Here is a 21,759-nt window from a genome sequence, read left to right on the forward strand (position 1 = left end):
TCCTATGAGCGGTATTACCGGCTCCGCTCGGCGTCAACAAAATTGTTGATAATTATTGACGTGAGTGGAGTTTTGAGTTCGAATTGGTCTCAAATTACGCGTGAAAGTACCACAAATCGAATAACCACAGTTTAATATGAGAATTCAGCGTTTGAAACTATCAAAAACCTTAATTAAAAGTCCATAAATTTTGCACTGTAAAGACCTCAAAACTTCACTACGTGTTTTTCCATATTTAAAGTGGTAAATAAAGTGAAATTTTTGCGACAATCACATCCTATCATCAAATTCTTCATTATCAGGAACAGAAAGGAATTTTCAAGTTGATGGTTGTGGAGAAAATCGGGTGAGCGGTACAACCCGCTGAGCGATACAGGCACACCCTCCCCTATTCCTCAAAAACTCAACTGGGAGATAAGTCGACTTAAACCGTTTCACCACTTCGTTACTGAAATGATTGTAATGGTAGAAAATTGATTGTTTATAAATTATTTATAAAAAATGCTCGTAATTTTCAAAAATTGCAATTTTCAAATAATTTCATCAATAATCCCCCAAAAATAAACTTTTTGTGATACCTGCCTGAAAAGTGCACTTTTCGAAACGGTTTAGTTTGCGTAAAGCGATCGTTTTCCGCACAGTATGCGTAAAGTGAATTCTCGTGCGTAAAGCTTCGCTTTACGAATTCGAAATTCACTTTACGCACGCGTGCACAAAAACAACCACTTTACCCTGTTCCGAACTCTACAGGTATCACAAAAAATAGGATGGGTTACACATGCGTGCGAAAAAGTGAATCTTTACGCACTTGTAACCTAATATACTATTCTAATTTTTTTCAGATTTTTAAAATGTTTTCTAACGGATCAATATCGAGATTCTAATTCAGGCCAGCAAAGTTTAAATAATGGAATCATTGTAAAATGTCCGGAAACTTAGGGTCAAATGGGGCTTGAATGAAAGCTCTAACGATCAACAACAAAAATAGAAAAGCCCTTCACTGAAGAAAAAACAACCAAAGTACGTGGATATCCTGAAACTTTGAATGTCTAAATTCGATTCTTCATTGTAAACCATCGGAAAATATTTCGAAAACATGAGAAAAAAAATAGAAAATCCATTTTTCAAAGAAAATCTGTAAAATAGGTGCGACTGTAGTTATAAATCGTCGTCGTAGAGCCAAAGAGGCGTCACCCCTACGATTATACACACCACTTATGCCCCTTTGGCTACACGGCGACGAAATAATTTACCGACAAAAAATCTTCCACCAACAGAACTCGTTGCACTTATTGCCGGAGGTAATCTCACCAGCTGTGGATGAACAGCAATTTTTTACATTTCCCCTGAAGCCGCGAAATATTAAATTTTAATATTTTCATAAGAAAAGGATTTCTCTGATGTGGATTCTGGGGAACTGGGTGAATGCTGAGTGTGACGAATGGGGTGAATGGGACATTTGAATTGTTCCGTTGAATTGCACGTGCAACCGTAAAATCCAATAATTGATAATTGTATATCTCTGACTATCTGCTGGGGTTTTCGCCTTCGGCAAACGCGCCTGGAGTGCGCAGATTCCCTTTGGGGCAATTACAACCGGTGGTTTTCACTTTTCACAAGTTATATACACGATTATATCTCTATAAAATATTATTGGAAATTATTGTTAACCGCAGGAGAAAAAATTAGCATTCACTCAAAACTATTTTCAAATTTCTCAGAACAAATATTTGAATTAAAAATAAATTCAGTAGTGAAGTGGTAAATGGAGATAAGTCGACTTATCTCCCAGTTGAGTTTTCGAGGAATATTTCCGAATCTAAGCGAGATAGCAAAATTTTCGTAATGACATTTGTTGTAGCACTCAATCGGCTCCACAAAAAAGGTTATAACAAAAATTGTGCAATCTCCCTTAGATTCCGAGATATTGATCGAAAACTGGTCAGTAGTCAAAATTGACTTATCTCCTTTTACCACTCCGCTACTGAATTAAAAACAACAAATTTTATTTCCTTAGATTCACTAATTAATTTTTTAAGGAATTGAAAAATTTAGTAATTGTCAATGACGTGAATTTTTTCGATTCTCGAAATTCAGAGAATTTATTTGAAGAATTGAAAATTCACTCACCCCTCTCACGTGTCAAACGTTGAACAGTTTAATTCAAACTCCTAAGCAACACTGGATATTGAACACCTGAACATTCCATGAAGCTCGCCTTCGAGTGACTGGAGGAATCGCACCAACAACAGAGCACTCCTTGCCGTCTCCACACCGCCCAACTCCCATATCTTCTTTACATTCTACTCCCAAGTCTGTATTGTCCCAAATGGCTTTCACTTTGTTACTCGCCATCGCAAGGAGCATGGGACGAGCATCAATGCTCGCACGTAGCTTGGTATAAAAAATCTTCAATGTCTGATTGTTTCGATGCTTAAACGCTTAATCATATGATCATTAAAACTAAGTTATGCGAAAAAGTGGAAGGAATCCTTCTAAGGAGGAAGAATTAGGAGCTGTTTGACACCTATTTCTCTATGCTTAACTTGAGAATATTGTCGGTCATGGTAATTAATTAATTATCATCTCCAAGATTATATCGATAATCAACAAATCAAGGATAGCCAAATTTGTAATATTTTATTACGATTACTTTTGGAGCCCTTAAATAAATAACATCAACCTTGAAATTTTTTCAGCAATTAAATGTCATCAATTCAAATATTCAAACTTTTAACTATTTTATCAATCAATAATTTAAGGTAGGAAGATTGACGATTACTTGTGGAATCGAAAATCCCCTTTCAAAAAATTGGAATTATTCACTTAATAGTAAATTTACAGTTTCATATTAACAAATTTTAAATATTTCCCTATTCGTAAAAATCAGATTATTAATATTATATTATTTGAAAAATTGAATCAGCATATTTTAAACCTTCAATAATGTAAGGGTCAAATCCGTGTAATATTACAGAAATTTAATATCGATAGGGATCCCTGCAACAAATGTTTCAGGAAATCAATCCCGAAATATTTTTTTTGTCATTCCGGCTGTAAGGCAGCGTTTCACGGACGCTGCGCTTCGCTCCCCGTCCATGAATCTCTGCCTACGGCCAAACAAAACTTCTGGCGAATATGAGGTTTGCAGCACGAGCCTTCGGCTCCTTTATTTTATTTTCATTATTTTCGGCTACCTTTTATTCGCCATAAAAGTTTTTTTCGGCCTAATGACGAAATATACTATTTCATCACACTGTCCGTAAAACGTCGTTTACGGACATTGTGAAGAAAAATGATGTTCGTCACAAAATTATGTTCTGACTCGTGTAATTGCCTCATACTCGTCTAAAAATAGCTATTTCGTCACGCTGTACGAAAAAGTTACTTTTTAGGCACGCTTCGCGTGCCTTTTAAAACGTCCCTTTTCCACACATTGTGATGAAAAATATCGTTCGATACTCGTGGGAAAAGTGTTTTTTGGCTCGTGGGATTATATCACTCGCCTTCGGCTCATGAGAAAAAACTCTTTTCCGCACTCGTAACGAAATATACTATTTCGTCACAGGGCCGAAAAAAACGAGTGTGAGGGTCTGAATCACACGAGTCAAAGAAGTTGTTTTCGGCCGAGTGACGAACATAATTTTTTAAAACTGTTGCTACGGTCATCTCGTGCCAAAAAATGCCTTTTCGTTTACTTGTAACCTAAAAATACTATTTTGTTATGACGGCCATGGACAGGGAGGATATTCACGGATGAGCAGCGTGACGTCACCGACTATCGTTGGATATGATTTTTGGAAGAGGTAGGAAAAGAACTAGGTGATTCTCGATATTATTTTGCAAGAAAAATCTAGTGAAAAAATTGATAGTCCAGACTGAAAATCGCTTTACACATTCGAAAAACAATAGTACATTCCGATAAGAGTGCATAAAAATGGTACAGAAAAGCCACACGTCGAAGGCGAGGGCTATCCTCTCACGAATAAAAGAATACTTTTCCCACGACTGTCGAACCCTATTTTTTTTATTATAACTGTTACTATGACTATCACTCATTTCTGCATATTATTTTTGATCATTATGTATTCATTTATTGATTAAAAAAGAGTTAATGCCTGCTTTTTTTATATTCAGGTTTAAGAAAAATTTTGAGAGATGATCTCAAGATCTAAGTTGCCGATATAATTATTTGACCATAATCAAAGGCACCGATAACTTCTAGTGACATCAACTGGAATATTGACGGTATAACCTGTCCACGGAAAGGGAAATTGAAAAATGCCAAATTTTGTCATTACGACCTTTTGCTTTTGGGGAATTTTTCATTTCTGGGCTTATAAGTTAAAGGCAAAAGGTCGTATATGCAGCTCATGATCAATCTGAAAATGTAGGTATTATAATAAATTTCTCCAGCGTTTTCACGGAAAATTGCAGAAAAAATGAGTGGAGGTACGACCTTCTCGCTTTAAGAAACTCGGACACGCGATATATAATACATATATTTTATTATTATTATTATTTACATTATCGTTATTTTATATCCTTTACACGAGAAATTCAGACATAAATTACCGTGCCGTCTGGTAAAGTGGGTTCAATTGTCTATCACCAGAAAAATTCCGGTGCTGCACAATAAAGATTGCTAACCAAAAATGTTTCACCCAATTTTCAATATAAGATTTTTTAATAGAAGAATACGTGTGAAATTTCACTTTACAAACATCATGATAATACATATACTATTCTATTGAATTTCGGTACACCCTGTATATACTGTGGTACATAAAAAAAAATCCTACCCACATTGCAAATTAGAATGCAAAATGAAAATGTTAAAATCCCCGATCAATCCAAATTATTTCATATCGAAGTCCAAAGAAAGAAAAACGAATGTCCGAATTTCACACACCTTTTGTATACATTTTTCACACACTAAAAAACATCGGAATAAAATAACAATGTGTCTAAATTCCAGACGAACAGGTGCCTAAACATCTCAATTCATGTTTGAAATTCAGACAAAAATTTTCATTTTATTCAGACGTTTTTCAGTGCCTGAAAAATGTCTATAAAAGGTGTAAGAAATTCAGACCTTTGTTTTTGCTGTAAGCCGTTTTGCAGGCACTACAATAACTCCAAAACTCCGGGAAAATCTGAAATAATTTGAATGTAAAATCATGGCCGTCGAGCACCGATCGATAAGATCGAGCTTAACTTTCCCTCACGTGGTCTCGCACCTCTCGCACTAAAAAAATTCAAATGCTTCCCGGTGCTGCCATCCCACGTGTGCTTACGCCGCAGAAGAGAAAAGATTTAAAAAATGACAAAGATAGCATATCTCCCCCCCCCCAGCATCGGTCCCGCAGCATCGTCAGCACAGTAACAGTCAGAAATTCAAAGCAGTCTCCGCGTATCAGGTACTCGAGGCGACTTCAAAAAACACGCGAAGCCCAAGTGCAACGACCCCCAAAAATTCAGCTGTCATAAAAAAATTAAAAATTAATAACAAACCCTCCAAACCATTTCTACAGCGACGTAAAAATATTTAAATAAAGAATTGGGTAATGAACAAACTGCGCCGAAGATGTGGTACATTCTCGTTCCGATATTAATATCCCTAGTGATCTTCGTCAGCCTGAATAATCGGAGAAAATTCAAACTTCCGCCGGGACCACTTCCGCTTCCGGTCCTAGGTAATCTACTATCGATAGATCCGGTGAATCCTCACCTGAGTTTGACAACCCTCTCCCGAAGCTACTCTGGAATATGCGGCTTGCGGCTGGGCTCCGTCTACACAGTTTTACTGACGGACCCCAAACTGGTCAGACAGGCCTTCGCCAAGGACGCCTTTACCGGAAGAGCGCCACTCTACCTGACCCACGGTATAATGAAGGGCTACGGCATCGTCTGCGCGGAAGGTGATCACTGGAGAGAACAAAGAAAATTCGTGTCATCAACCCTGAAAACCCTGGGTATGATGAAACACGGGAGTAGAAGAGAGAAACTCGAGGAGAGAATGACCCATTACATCTCTCAACTCCTCGAGAAACTGACGGGAACAGACCCGATACAGGGGGTTGATCCCCTGGAGAGTCTCCACCATTGCTTGGGGAACCTGATCAACGACCTGGTGTTCGGGAAAGTTTACGGGGAAGACGATGAGACCTGGAAGTGGCTGAGGTACCTGCAGGAGGACGGGGTGAAGCACATTGGGATAGCTGGACCCCTGAATTTCCTTCCCTTCCTTCGACACCTTCCTAAATACAAGAAGCTGATGAAGTTCTTGCTGGATGGGAAGTTGAAAACACACGAAGTTTACAAGGAAATCATCCAGAGTCATCAGGAAGGAAAGGACAGCATGAGGAACGACAGCTTTCTCTCAGCTTTTGCTGAGGAGATAGAGAGGAGAGTTTCGAGTAACGAAGAATTGGGTTCATTCACTGATCAACAGTTTTATCATCTACTCGCTGACCTTTACGGGGCTGGGGTGGACACGACGATGACAACAGTCAGGTGGTTGTTGTTGTATCTGGCGGCTTACCCCGAGGACCAGGAGAAGATCCATGAGGAGATGGTGGAGAGTCTAGGGGAGAGAGAGGTCACTCTGGAGGACAGGGGGAGATTGCTGTACCTGGAAGCCTGTATCTGTGAGGCTCAGAGGATCAGGAGTGTTGTACCTCTGGGAATTCCTCATGGGACGAAGGAGGACACCAAACTCGGGGGTTTTGATATTCCAAAGGGGAGCATGGTGGTGCCCTTTCAATGGGCGATGCACATGGATGAGAGGTACTTTGAAGATCCTGAGGTGTTCAGGCCCAGCAGGTTCATCTCGGAGGAGGGATTGAGGAGGCATGAGGCCTTTCTTCCTTTTTTAACGGGGAAACGAATGTGCGTTGGGGACGAACTCGCCAGGTGGATTCTCTTCCTGTTCACTGGGAGAATTATTCAGAAGTTCAGAATTTCGGTACCTGAGGGGGAGACGGTGGATTTTGTTGGGGATTGTGGCATCACGCTGGTGCCGAAACCACACAAACTGGTGTTTTTAGAACGTTAAATCATTCGCTTTAGCGCTGACGGCGGTGGCTGTCTGGGTAGAGTGTGCACAATGAGAAAAAATATTTTTCTGTACTGCTTCTCACGATTTCTCGTCTGGGAATTGGTAATGCATACTTCCCACACTTGAAAACGTGAAAATCACTACACAAAAATCTTGTCCCGGGCTGCTGCGATGGGGTTTTTTTACTCGTGTGGTTGGCCAGTTCTTGAGTTTGGCTCGGACGCCAACGTCACACGAGTAAAAAACCCCACCACAGCAGCCCGGAAAAATACTATTTATGTCATTAGGCCCGATAAACCGTGAAGCGTTACCTGACCGTCTTCGTGACGTCATGACCGAAAAATTGGCCTCGAAGACGACTGATTTTCAATTACTTATCATAAGACGAGCCTGCGGCACGGGCGGCAATTCCGCTCATGGGCACGACTATTATTTTACCTCCCTATGTAAGAAATATACTATTATACAGTCGTTTCTACTAATGACCAGTTGGGAGACCGCAGTAAAATGAAACCCTTGGGATCACATCCGATGATCGAGAGATACAACTGTTATGAATTTTATGTCGCTTTCAAACTTGAAAAAATAGTTAAAAAATTTTTGTCAGGTGATCCATCCTGTTCTCTCCCCCTTTTAATAACGTTTTTTTGTAGTGAATGAAATTTATCAAACTGAAGGGGTGGAGAGCTTCATCATTCGTTCATCTAAAATTACGTGATCTCTAAAACACCGTTACCATGATTATATATTCTAGCTAGAGGATGGCGGGCGAAAAAAACTTTGAAATAAATATCGAATCGTATCCGTAGATCGTCAATATCTGATGATCTACCGATACAATTGTGATGAATTTGGTCTCATTATTAAGCTTAATAAGATAACTTGAAAATCGTACAAAATTCGTCAATATTCCCCCTATCAATATCTAGGTATTCCTGATTAAACAAGGTGCAAAGTTTGCCACACTCTCCCATTTAAAAACATTGAAATTGAGTTTCATGAAGCTAATGCGGAAGAACTAGTTATCTCTATATTTTAAACTATTTTATGATTAAAGACGTCATGTTTATTTCATGTAACTATTATTTTCTCGATGTTTGGTGAATTTTTAATACATATGTTTGACAATAAAGAATTTTTAATTATGGACTAAGTTTTTGTTTTCAATTGTATAAGAGTAAAGTGAGGCCATACAGTACAGTAGAAGCTCACCGTGGATGAACCTGTTGCCGGAGGGTCGCAGTTGCCGGATGGGAAAATAAAAAGTTCGAAATTTGGGTTTCTGGAAACTGGGTTTTTTAAACTAGCCGTATGCCTAGTGTATGTAGTAATCCTCTTCGTTGAGTGTCGTTAGTTGTATTAAAATGATAGGGGAGAGTGGGGCAAAATAAAATGGTCGAAAAACGACTTTTTGACGCAATTCAAGCACAAAAATATTGTTTCATTACATTTTTTTTCCTACTTTTGTTTATTAACTTTTTTTATTCTTGGGAGCCCTGATGAAAATAATTTTCCATTCTACTGAATTGAAAAACTGAATATGAAATATTAACTGAATATGTAATTTCTGAGCTCCGAATTGAGGACTTTTGATGGGAGAAAATTTTATCAATGAATTAATTGAAAAGAAAATGAAACAGCAAAATACAAACTCCAGAGGAAGGCCCAGAGGGAGACCCAGACTGGAAAACGGAAAAGTTGATGCTTAATTTCGATCGAATGAAAAAAGAAAAGTGTAATCGGCCTAATCTAATCGATTGAATTATAGTCAATTGAATTATAAGGAGAATAGGAAGTTATTATTCTCATCAGTACTCCCAATAATGAAAAAAGAAATAAAAAAAATTTGTTTTGCTTGAATTGCGTCTAATAGTTGTTTTTCGACTGTTTCATTTTGCCCCGCTGTTTCATTTTGTTCCACTCTCCCCTAAGTTGAAGGTAAAAAGTTAGTTAATCATAAAGAGAATACCCCCACAAATATCTTGAATTCTTCACAAGCAGGATTTATGTCTCAAGTTGTTTTTCATAATTAAATTTTTCGCCTAGATCTAACCATCGAGCGTGCGGCAATTGGGTCCGACGTGGGAACCAGTGGGAACCCTGGATTTTAGGAGTGGGGGTAGCGCTCTTTCAAACACGCCAAAATGTCGAAGAGAGGTGAGTCTTTGTGACATCTGTGGAAATCCATTGAAATCCGAGTGAAAATAGTCGATCAACTCGAATTAACGCGATGTGACGAGAGAGGAAGAGTTCCTTGACATGTTCGAGTCAATCGTTTTTGCGAATTGACTAAAATAATGAGAAACTTTGGTGCACGATATTTTTTTCCTGCCATGAGACTTCAATGGTGGGAACGTACACAAGGACCTAGGTTAATGAATTTTTTTTGTTTATTCCGATGATTAGGGCGTGGTGGATCAGCTGGAGCCAAATTCAGGATATCCCTGGGTCTTCCTGTGGGAGCTGTTATCAATTGTGCTGACAACACTGGTGAGTTGGCCATTTTTTTCAACAAAAGGGGTAGAAGAAAGTGTCTAACCTCACTTTAGCCATCATCAGTGATCAAATGTTCATTTGAAACAAGTATTCCGTTTGAAATGTTTCCCAGAGAATATTATTTTAATGATTAGTTGAAATGTTCATGAGTATTTGTAATTTCCGAGTCATCCAATGTGTCGAATAAAATAATATTGCAGTAGTTTTGATAGAAAAAAAATACTATTTGGAATAAATAGTCAACGGCAAACTCTTGAACTACAGATAGATCATTATTTGACATTGTTTTTTTTTGATTCGATGGAAAATTCAAACGAAATAACTTAATTAAATAATAAAACGTAAACAACAATCTTTCGACAACGACACAGCATTCGATGAATAGTTGAAAACTATTGGGGAAAAGGAATGAATTTCATAACTACATTTGTGACATAACAAACAAAATGTGTATTATATGGCAAAGTCTATTGACCATTTGAAATCTTCAATGAAATTGTGAAATTAAGGTCCGGGTGTACTATCTTTCGAACGTTATCTCGATGTTTTTTTCATCTTTCGTCATCTGAAATTGTCAATTGAGTCCTGCATCATGTAGAAGTTTTGAAAAATGATGAATGCTTAATTTTTTCGAAGAGCATTTTTAATTTATATACAAAATAAGTTGAATAACAAGAAATTGAAAAATGTATCTGATTTAGGGTGACAAATGGCGGCCTGTCACCCAATATCATGCAGGGGGAAGACTGATTTCGTAAATCTTTCCCCACACTGCTCAGACATTTATTACGAAAAAGACTCTTTGAAAAAAGTTGTAATATTTCGGAGAATTTTTTAATCACACTTTTATCACATAAAAATGGCCGACGACTAAATACCACTATTTTGAAAATTGAGATACCTATAGCTGTCACTTCCCACGAGGAGTTAGTGTTTTATTATCCACCATGGAAAATGACAATTAATAGATAATTTGCCACACCGAATCAGATATATGTAATTTTCACTTTTTTCAACTCATTTTGAATTTCAATTAAAAACGCTATTTGAAAAAGTTCAGAATTTTTTCTATTTGTTTTATCATTCTATCATAATTTTTGGGAATTTCTACATGATGTACTACTCAATTGACAATTTTGGATTACGAAAGATAAAAAAAATCCAGATGAGATTCGAAAGATAGTACGCCCGGGCCTTCAATGGGCAATTCCATTTTACTTATCATTCTGATATAATGGGGTAGCCTATCACTACTACCCTAGTAGTAATACTAATACTTAATACTATCTACTTAATTTCCATTGCCTAAGAACAATCAATGCATAAAATTTGATTATTAAAAATAATAAACTTGAAATAATATTTCATTCGATAAATAAGTGGCAACTAATGGAAATAATAAATAAATTTCATCACTACATTGAAAGGATAACAAACAATATGTATCATATGGCAAAGTCTATTGACTATTCGACATCTTCAATGAAATGGTAAAATTAAATGAGCAATTTATCATAAGAACGATCAATAAATAGGATTTGATTGTGGAAAATAATAAACTTGAAATAATATTTTATTTGATAAACAATTAGGAAATATCGGAGACGATAAATGAATTTTATAATTACATTTAAAGCATAACAAACAAAATTTCTATCATATGGTAAAGTTTATTGGCTATTTGACATTTTCAATTAAATGGTGAAATTAAATGGGCAGTACTATTTTATTTATCATTCTGATAAAATGGTGTAGCCTGCGTATTTAAATCCCGTTTTATAAGAACAATTAATGCATAGAATTTGGTTGTTAAAAATAACAAACTTGAAATTACAGTGCATTTGATCAATAATTTGAAACTATTGGAAACAATGAATGAATTTCATAACAAAATTTGCAACCTTGAACACACAAAATTGGAATCACATGGCAAAACCTATTGACTGTTTCACAACGTGATTGAAATTTTGAAATAAACCAGGCAATATCATTCTGATTAAATGAAATAGCGTATCTATTCCGTTCGAATTTCATAATCAAAATTGATGAATAAGCGTCTGGTCGGCTAAAACAAAAAACTTGAAAAAAATAAAAAAGAATACTGCACCATAAGAAACCATTGGAGATACAATTTCTATTTGATTTTTATGAAATAGTACCCAGCTGTAGTCAGCTCGACTTATAGATAATTTTTCCCGGAAAGAGAGAAAGAATTAGAATCGGAGAAAAATTGAGAAATTTTTATTGAGACATTTCTTTCCGGAAAACAGTAAACTCTGCAGAAATGCTCCTATCAGAATTATTATATTTCTCAATGAATTAAACTTGAAGTTTAAGAAATTATTCGATAGTTCCTAGTGAACATCTTGTCACTTTAGGGATATAGATCAAGTTCCATAGAATGCACAATGCGTCAGATGCATTTCTTGTTGTTGAGTTTCATTTTTTTGTTATTGTTATTCCAGGGGCCAAGAACCTCTATGTTATTGCTGTGCAGGGTATCAAGGGACGACTGAATCGTCTCCCTGCTGCTGGATCAGGTGACATGATTGTTGCTACTGTGAAAAAGGGAAAGCCGGAGCTCAGGAAAAAAGGTGAGTGCAGGAATTTGCAGCGATGTTTTCTTTTAGTTTTATTTTTCCCGAAAACCACTGGTTACAAAAATAATTCCATTTTAACAGATTTTACGAAGATGTTATATGTAATTTTTGCCATTTTTGCTACTCGTTAAGTATCCAATTACCTCGATAATGAGCCTCAGAGCAAAATATCCTTTTACATTCTTCTCAAAACTTAATCATTACCAAGATTACCAAAAACAACCTTTCCGTACTGATTTCACTGAATAGCATCATCAAATCCAATATCAATTAAGGCTATCACGCCAAAAAATGGCAAAAATATTTTAAAATATGGATTGCGTCAATTTAATGCCGTGAAAAATACAGCAAAAGTTTCAAACTCCTGTTCACCAGAAAATTGAAAGACAATTTAAAATCTGCCCCCATGCAAAATACGAAAAACAATCTAGCTCCGTAAGGAATGGTAACAAAAATCTATAATCTTGGGTAAAAAAATTTCGATTAGGAGTCTTGTTTTTTGTAATCGAATTATTTTCATAAAATGTCACGAACAAGTGGGGTTGAACGTTGTCAAGTGACCTAGCTTTTTCAAAGACACTGCAGGGTGAATATCCCAGTAACTGGTTCTGTTCCAGTCGCGAAATTTTTCAAAACATTCAACGTATTTTCGGAGTCCTGAAATTTATTATATTGTGCTATTTTTACGCCGTCCATTCAGAGGAACAGATTGACATGTTCAGAGTGATTTTTTTGCCAATCAAAAATTATGATGTTCTATTTGTACGTTCAACCACTGAGCCCGAGCATTCAGCTACTGAGATGGTCACCTTAGGGGGAATTGTAATTTCCGGGAGCGAAAATGAATTGTAATAGAGGCGAGTGGGGCAAAATGAAACAGTCGAAAAACAACTGTTTGACGCAATTCAAGCAAACAAAATTTTTTATCATTTTTTTTCTACTTTTGTTTATTAACTTCCTTTCATTACTGGGAGTACTGATAAGAATAATAATTTTCCACTCAGTAGAATGGAAAACCATGATGTATCTCTCAATTGACATGATGTACCTCTCAATTGACAATTTTGGATTACGAAAGATAAGAAAAATCCAGATAACATTCGAAAGATTCACCCGGGCCTTTTAATAAAAAATTTTTTTTTTGCTTGAATTGCGTCAAACAGTCGTTTTTCGGCTGTTTCATTTTGTCCCGCTGTTTCATTTTGCCCCACTGTCTCATAGAGAAACAGCTTCAACAGTATTTTCAAATCCACAGTTATGCCAGCAGTAGTTATCCGTCAGCGCAAGCCCTTCCGCAGGAAGGACGGTGTCTTCATCTACTTCGAGGACAACGCAGGTGTCATTGTCAACAACAAAGGAGAAATGAAAGGCTCAGCTATCACTGGACCAGTTGCAAAGGAGTGTGCCGACCTGTGGCCAAGAATTGCATCCAATGCCAGTAGTATTGCGTAATTAGCCACAACACCTGTAACACCCTATTTTTCTCCACAATAAAAGTAAGGAAAAATATTCCATCGAGTTTGTTGTGTCAACAAATCTTTATTTTCTTTTCACAAGGGTATCTTGCGCACTTCGCGCGCCATAAAGATACCCATTGGATTTTACCTTTTTTTCTATAAAAAATGCATTCATTTCTCATGAATGCAAAAATAATGCAGAAATCCATTGTATATCCCTGTTATTGTAATGGGTAAATTATTGAAATTATCAAAATTCATTGGCCAATTTCAAATTGAGAAATTGTTAAAATTTCATAGATATAGCTATACTCATAGCTATAAGAATAATTTTTATTTATCGTTATTTATAGGTCTAACTATACATATAGGTCCAGTTGCGCTAAGCCCTATTATCCAAATAAACCCCAGGATAAAATTCAGTAGTGAAATGGTAAACGGAGATAAGTCGAATCTCCCAGTTGAGTTTTCGAGGAATATTTCCGAATCTAAGGGAGATAGCGAAATTTTCGTAATTACATTTGTTGTAGCACTCAATCGGCTCCACAAAAAAGGTTATAATACAAATTTTGCTATCTTCCTTAGATTCCGTGATATTGATTGAAAACTGGTCAATAGTCAAAATTGACTTATCTCCCTTTACCACTGCGCTACTGAATCTATCCTTGGGGTCAATTATATCGTAGGGGTCATATTTTTTCAATATTTGACCCGAAAAATAATTTTTTATTTATCCTGCAGCCCCATTTGAATTAACCCTGATTCAATCTTGGGATTAAATTTAATTTTTTGTTGTTGGGATAAATTTGAGATACTCTCCCGGGTAAAATAATCCATCGAACATCCAAATTTACTTTTTTTCTTATCTGACGTTTTCGTTACCCGGAGCTGGTGCAACCGCGCCATATGGGTGTAGTTATATTTATAGCTATAGTTATAAATAGTTGTACACAACTATAACTATTTAAACTGAGTTAATAACATGGTCATAACTATGTAACTATAACTATAACCAATGCCAGATATCAAGATATATCGAGATTGCATGAATGTGTTTAATAGTTGTACATAGCTATAACTATTTATAACTATAGGTATCTATAGTTTGTTTTGTCTCAATGCAGCTAGAAATGGTGCTGATGGAGACGAACTTTTTTCCATTTGAATAACATGAGATTTTGCGACTCTCTCAATGTTATTTTTTTTAATATTTCGGATTTCAACAATCAAAATTCATACTCTGGGAAATTTATGATGAACGAATGAAGTATCACTTTCCATAATTTTCTTATAGAGCTCAAGACCTATATTCCAAGATATCAACGTGATGAATTTAAAGATAAAATAACTGTTTCTCAAATAACTAATACCAGGCATTCAAATAAATCAAGAATCATCAGTAGTTCCATCATTTCGAACAACTATATGTAACTATAGTTTAATTCAATTTTAATTGATCAAGTTTTTACCTTGCAAAATAGGTGAGTTTCGGACACTTCTATCGCATTTACGTATCAATCATCATTTTCAAGGGCTAAAATATAGATCTTAAATGTCAATATTTATCAGAATTTTTCATTATTTGTGGACGTTCACGTGAAAAGGAACCACTTTGTCGATATGCTAATATTAATCTGATAATATTGATAACATTACGTACATTTTGAGCCCAAAATGATCTTCATAGGGTCAAAAATGACGTCGTTGGAGAAGATGGGAAAAACAATTTAACAAAAGTGTGAATATTTCGGAAACTAGAATCGACAAAGTGGTCCCTTTTCATGTGGACGTCCACATTTGTTTGAAAATTCTTCAGTTTGGTAAACCGAAAAAATATTTCCCCTAGATTTCCAGAATGAAACGGTCTCTTCCATATATCCAAGAATACTATTTTGTCATTTAGTCCATGAGGCAATGTTACGAATTGAGTGACGAAAAGTTTTTGAAACAATTCAGAGTTTCACACGCACTAAATTATGACTTCAACTTATGGAAAGAACCCTCCACCAAAGGATTGGATGAACATTTTGATATTTTTTTAATGGACCCCTCATCACCAGTCCCTCACACGTTATCCCTTAATTTTTTTATTTTTAGCTGATTATTCTCATGATAATTATTCCGATGCTGATGAAATTCAGATGAAAATTCATTATTTTCAGACGGTAAGTGAATTCAGTTTTAATCGAATACTTTCTGGTATTGATATAGATTATGGTAAGAGTCATTACCTTATGAACATGTGTAAATACTTCAGCTTATCTAGACCTGACGGGCCAGACTGTAGACTATTTCATGAAAATCAAATGGAAAAACGATTTTAAATAGTCAATCATAATTGAATACTGTTTCCTGTTTCATTTCACTCCGAGGGGTCTAGCCCCCCCTCGCTCAGGTCGTCAACTCCGGGGAGGGGCTACGCCCCCCGTTCGCTCCGCGTATGTTCGGTAGTCGGTCCCAACCGAAAAAGGATATAATGCGCAATCAGAAATTGTCCATACTGATAGAGCGGGGGAACCCCCCAGAAAAGCGCTCGGAAATCGACCGATCAATCGCGTGCCGTGGTGGAACCAGTTTCGAGGGGCTGGTCACTTAGGAAATCACTGAACCACTCGACTGGAAATCAAGGAAGAAATCACCAGAAATCAAGTGATTTCTAAAGATTTCTGGAAATCATCGGAAATCAATAGAAATCATAAAGAAGAATCAGGTGATTTCCGGAATCATGAGAAATCATCGATAAGTGTAAAATCGAAATTGATTTTGCAGTTTCAAACCTACAATTTTTGTTATGGTATCGGTGCTTTCGAAATCATCCAATCCCGAAATGTGACGCTATGAAGTTTTTGACATCCTTGCGGTCCTTACGTATTGTAACGTCATGTAGAAAACTGCCATTATCGACAGATGCTCCATTCTGGTCCCGAAAGCATGATTTCTCCATTGATTAATTGAAATCAAGAAATCAAGAAATCTTTAGAATCTACGAGAAATCATGGAAATCACAAAAAATCAAAAGAAATCATGATTTCTAATGCTGATTGAGAAATCACAAGAATCATTTGAGAAATCGCAGAAATCAACAGGATATCACAAGTAATCATCTGATTCTGGAAATCACTGAGTCACTCGATTGCGGAGTGACCAGCCCCTCGACCAGTTTTTAAATGGGACCCAAATAGCCGAATTTGGAACACCCGTGTGCCATAATTTCGAATGAATAAAATATTCAAAGGCATCGAAGTTCATTTTCATTGTTTTCTTCTGGAAGTGTATTTTTTTCTGCAAGAATTACAATATTCATTTATATTATACAGAGTGCAATAAATTCCTAAAATTACATTCATGCGGGATGCTCGATCAAGTGTTCTGTTATCGTGCCTTATGTAGTGTACAGACGGTTGGATTCAGTCACACTTCATAAGTATCTGGAGACAAAATGTAAACAAACAATTGATTTTAATCAGTTTCTATAAGTTGAGGGATAATTGTATTTGTATTTATTACCATATATAACCCTATTCGGGTTTTTACATGTTTTGCGGTTTCATGGGCCGACTTCCTCTCCGTGTCGCATTGTACCCCAGGAGCTGTACCCCACGTACAGACTCTCCTGGTGACCAAGGGAAACCATGGAAAACCTTGGTCGACACGGGCGTCCATCGACCGAACTTCATTGGAGAATGTTTTCCTAACACTTCTCCAATGATTCTCGGTGTCTAGACTTCCGTTCGACGGTTTCCGAAAGATTAAAAATCGCAATTGCCCCAAGCCGGACTGGAACCCGCGCCTCACGGGTCCCGCTGTCCGGCCGAGCGATTTAACCGCTTTTTTTTATTTAACCATGTTTTTATTCAATATAACATACATATTTACATTATTTGTGACTCTCAAGTTTTAAACAGTTTATGTTTTTTAATTCAATGTTTCCATAACAGTATTTTGTATTAGTACCTCTATGCGAGGTATTCATTACCTGTTATTATTTGCGCGCAAAAAAAAAAAAAGAAAAGAGAAGAGTATAAAAAAAGAAAAAAAAGGGTTTGTTTATGTGTATAAAAAAAAGCGCTCTTGTATTTGAAAAAAAAGAGAAAAAGAAGGAGAAGGGAAATCCTTACATTAAATAGGGAAGGACCTCCGTTTTCCTACTTTTTTTTTTTTAGAGGATAAATTCAGTCCATAAGGTGTATACTAATTTTTATATTAAATTACATTTGATATTTTTTAAGTTTCGTTCCATTGAATACTGTTTTTGTTTGTACAGTTCGTTTAATTATCTTTAGTAATTACTATTTATTATAAAGAGGTATTTATGGTGGACGGAAGTTGTTCCTTCTTATCCTATTTATGCCGGTATTTCGGTTTCTATTGTGCTTTTTATAGATTTGTTCTCTATCTGATAATTCTCTAAAGAATTTAACATCTTCACTAACCCACCAATATTTCTTAGAGATTCTATGGAAGTCATTGATATCTTTTAAAGGGATATCCCTGGAGTACTTCAGCTCCTCGTTCAGGAAGTCATCGATTGGTATTTTTTTGTTCTTTTTGCGTCGTGGTATATGAAACAGGATTGGTCTGTTCATTTCAGCTTGGAACAGACCAATCTTGTCATACGAGGTAAAGTATTGGGGTTTGATGTTTCCGCATCTGGCCCTGTCCACTGCTTCTTCGTTATCAAAATTTAAATGAATTGATTGTTTTATTATCGATCTTTTTTATTTTTGCGTAATAATTCCTTGCTAGTTTGAGGATAAAATTATAAATTCGTGGGATTTTAGCTCGATCGTAAAGGATTTTATTGCTCAACTGGTGTTGAAAGTTTGAATGCTCTGAACGATACAGAAATAGTGAAGTGCTGAGGCATTTCCTTTCGAAAACTCTTAGGCATTCAGCTTGATGAGCGCCAAGATTCCAGAGAATCTCAGCACCGTACGTTAAGAGAGGTCTAATTAATAACAAATAACAGATCACTCTTGCTCTGGTATTTATAAATTTGTTGTCGAAAAGAAAACCTAAAGATTTGTATCTTTTCCTAGCCTTTTCGATTTGGATATCGATATGTTGTGAGCATCTGAGTAAACTATCTATGTTCACTCCTAGATATTTAACGATTTCTTTATGCGGGATACTAGATTCTTCGTTTGTTTCTGTTTTTGATTTTGATCTCAAAGTTTTTAATGCTGTTTCTTTGAGTTTTTGACATGTTTTTAACTGGGTTTCTAAACATTTCTATTGTCTCACTGGGTTTCTATTGTCTCACTCTTATCTGGGTTGACCCTTAGATTCCAAGCAGAGTACATTGCATTGACCTTGTTAACCGGAATATTCAATTTATTGCCAATTATATCTTCGTTTTTGCCAGAAACGTAGATTATGCGATCGTCCGCATAGGCAATCGAATTGGTTCCATTGTTATTATTAAGTTCAAAGGCATTGATCATATGTGATGTAAAAAGAGAGAATAGACATGGAGAATTGATTGTACCTTGTTGCAGACCCTCTCTGATATCGAATGTTAAACTCAGTAAATTATTGTGGTTTATAACTCTGAATTTTTTCCCATGGGTCATGTTCCATATGGTTCTGACTAAATGGGTTGGGAATTCGTTTTTTAACAACAAATAGGTGAGGCCGTTAAGCCAGACTGAGTCAAAAGCTTTCTCCAGGTTTAGGAGAACGGCTCCCACCATATTGTTGCTAAATAATTCTTTGTTTACATCTGTTAATAATTTATTCACTGCATGTAATGTAGAGAGATGAAATCTAAATCCGTATTGGTTGTCGGGTATTATTTTCTTCTTTTTTTCGTAATGTAAAATAGAATTGTTTATTACGGCTTCGTATACCTTACTCAATGATGGGGTCATGCTAATAGGTCGGTAACTAACTGGTTCGTTCAAGCTTTTACCTTTTTTATGGATAGGAATTATAATAGCTGTTTTCCATTGTTCCGGAAAATAGTAATTATTAGAACCGTTTTCCCCCCGAAGGGAAGAAAACGTATATTTTAGGTCTTGCCGATGCTTGACCCTTCGGAGATTACCTTGCGTATCCTAACCATGCAAAATGCCCAAAGTGTCAGAAAATGGCTCCATCTGTGAGGGAATAGGGGAACCTGGATCCGAGTTTCAAGTGCGGCTAGTGACGGATGGCGTCATCCACAGATCAGTATTATCTCCGAAACATGAGGAATAGGTAAAAGCCATTCCTCATGCTCCCGTTGGCGGCAAGGCCTTACTCGGGTCAAGCCTCGGCAAGACCTAAAATATACGTTTTCTTCCCTTCGGGGGGAAAACGGTTCTATTTTATGTCTGTGCCTTCGGCTTGACCCTTCGGAGAGATGTCTATAGTCTGCCGGCACTTGAAAATGTATTGTGACCTCATGTACTTTGTGAATAAACATTTTATTTTCCATACAGAAAGTACATGGAATGAAAAAATATAAAGAAACATATTCGGTACTAGACTGGTGTGAAGCTCCCAGTCAGAGAACCCTTCGAAATTGGAACACTAGGTCTTTCTACTGACTTGCAGTAATGCTTAAAGAAATTATTTGCTCCTTTCCAGTTTCCTCTCTTGAGGAGCTCGTCCAAATCCATCTCTTTTTGATAGTTATGCGATGCTACCGCAGATCTGATAGAACCTGGACTCGCCACGATACCCGCTTCCTTGAAAATATTTCTAAGCCACCCGGCAATAATAGCTCGTGACGCAGATTTTACAACCCCCCTCGTCGTAATGAATAGATGATTCAAGTCTTCCCGAGCCTTACGTCTCTCCGCAGACAAGGAAATAAGTAATTCAATCCAACCAATCAAGTCAAAAATAGGATCTGGCGATCTGGTGAGCTTCCAGCCCGATTGACGGTGGTCGATGCTGTCCGTCTTTGAGCCGAACTCTGGCCAAAAGATGATCTCATCCTTTCCAATGACACAATTTTCCGGGAGAATCTGGAGGAGTGTCAGGTCATGAACTCTCCTACCTGAAGCGAGTAACAATTGGAGAGCCGTAAAACGAGAGACTTCGTAGATACTATTAGTATCTGGAGGATTACGGGACATCCAGTTTGTTGAAGTCTCCACGTTCCAGATGTCCTTTCTAACCGGTTTCGCCTTTTGCGCTCTCCGAACTCCAATTGCTTTCAGCACTGACCTCACCAGCGGATGAGCGCTCAAGTTGGTCCCTCCCCCAGGATTATTGAGTGAACAAATCACCGACTTGTGATTCAGAATTGAGCTATAAGCTAAGTTTTTATTCGAAAATAAAAAGCTCAGATACGTGACCAGTTGCTGAGGACTGGGATCATCCGACGAAACTCCATTTACTTTGCACCAAGAAAACCACTGATTCCAAACAGACGTATATGTTTTCCAAGAGGACTTCCTCCAAGCCGAACCCACAAGATTAACATCCGTCTCCGATAGTCCGCTCACTAACTGACCCCACCTCGTACCTTCCAAACCTCCAAAACTAGCTCTTCGACTTTCTGAGGGGGAAGCCCCGTTGTTACGTCTATAAGGTGGTTCTTGAGATCTTGAAGCTGGAACGGAGCGTCCAGACTTCTTTTCTTTAGATCTCCCCTCCAGAACGTCCTTTCCCACCTCGGAACAACTAGAAGGAAGATCCCTTTCGCCGAGTTCAAGTGTCGGAGAACCTTGGGAATCAGAGGTGGAGGAGGAAATGTCCATCCTAATTCCACATTCCATGTCCTGCTGAAGGCATTTATGAACACCGCGCCGTGGTCGTTTGCCTCCAGTGAAACGTAACTCGGGGTTATCTTCGAGCGAGCTGTTGCAAATAAATCGATCTGTGGCGACCCCCACTTCTCGAAGACCTTTTGTAGGATCTCGGGGCTCAGATGCCAGTCCGGGAGTGGGAGGTCTCTTGAGAGTCTGTCGGCCACTGTATTGAGTATCCCCGGCAGAAAGAATGGGACCAGATGAATTCTGTACTGATTCAAAAGAATCAGAAGCTCCTTGACTAGACTCAAGAGCGTTTGCGAACGTGTTCCTCCTTGATTCCTGATGAATAGGCGCTTAGTCTTACCCGCTTAGTCGGTAAGAGTGCCCGGCGCGTATCTGGGAGACCCGGGTTCGATTCCCGGCTGGGTGAAGCGGAAATTTTTTCTCTCTAAATTCTAATT

General features: G+C 37.3%; 3 protein-coding genes across 3 annotated transcripts in view; 2 read left to right on the plus strand and 1 right to left on the minus strand.

Annotated features, from left to right (window-relative positions):
• Nucleotides 1–21,759, minus strand: part of LOC107047842 (flocculation protein FLO11) — a 93,150-nt gene that overhangs the window by 67,038 nt on the left and 4,353 nt on the right. The window lies entirely within an intron of this gene.
• Nucleotides 5,588–7,057, plus strand: LOC107047843 (cytochrome P450 306a1). Its single transcript, XM_015270698.1, has one exon. It carries the CDS (start codon nucleotides 5,588–5,590, stop codon nucleotides 7,055–7,057), a length of 1,470 nt encoding a protein of 489 aa, XP_015126184.1.
• On the plus strand, nucleotides 9,142–13,674 carry LOC107047845 (60S ribosomal protein L23). The gene is made up of 4 exons (XM_015270701.1): nucleotides 9,142–9,217; nucleotides 9,467–9,550; nucleotides 12,022–12,150; nucleotides 13,412–13,674. The coding sequence occupies exons 1-4, from the start codon at nucleotides 9,205–9,207 to the stop codon at nucleotides 13,606–13,608; spliced, it is 423 nt and encodes a 140-aa protein (XP_015126187.1). The 5' UTR covers nucleotides 9,142–9,204; the 3' UTR covers nucleotides 13,609–13,674.

The sequence above is a fragment of the Diachasma alloeum genome, unplaced genomic scaffold (genome assembly GCF_001412515.2).
Source record: "Diachasma alloeum isolate Michigan unplaced genomic scaffold, Dall2.0 Dall_scaffold_78908, whole genome shotgun sequence".
In the NCBI taxonomy this organism is placed as follows: Eukaryota; Metazoa; Arthropoda; class Insecta; order Hymenoptera; family Braconidae; genus Diachasma; species Diachasma alloeum.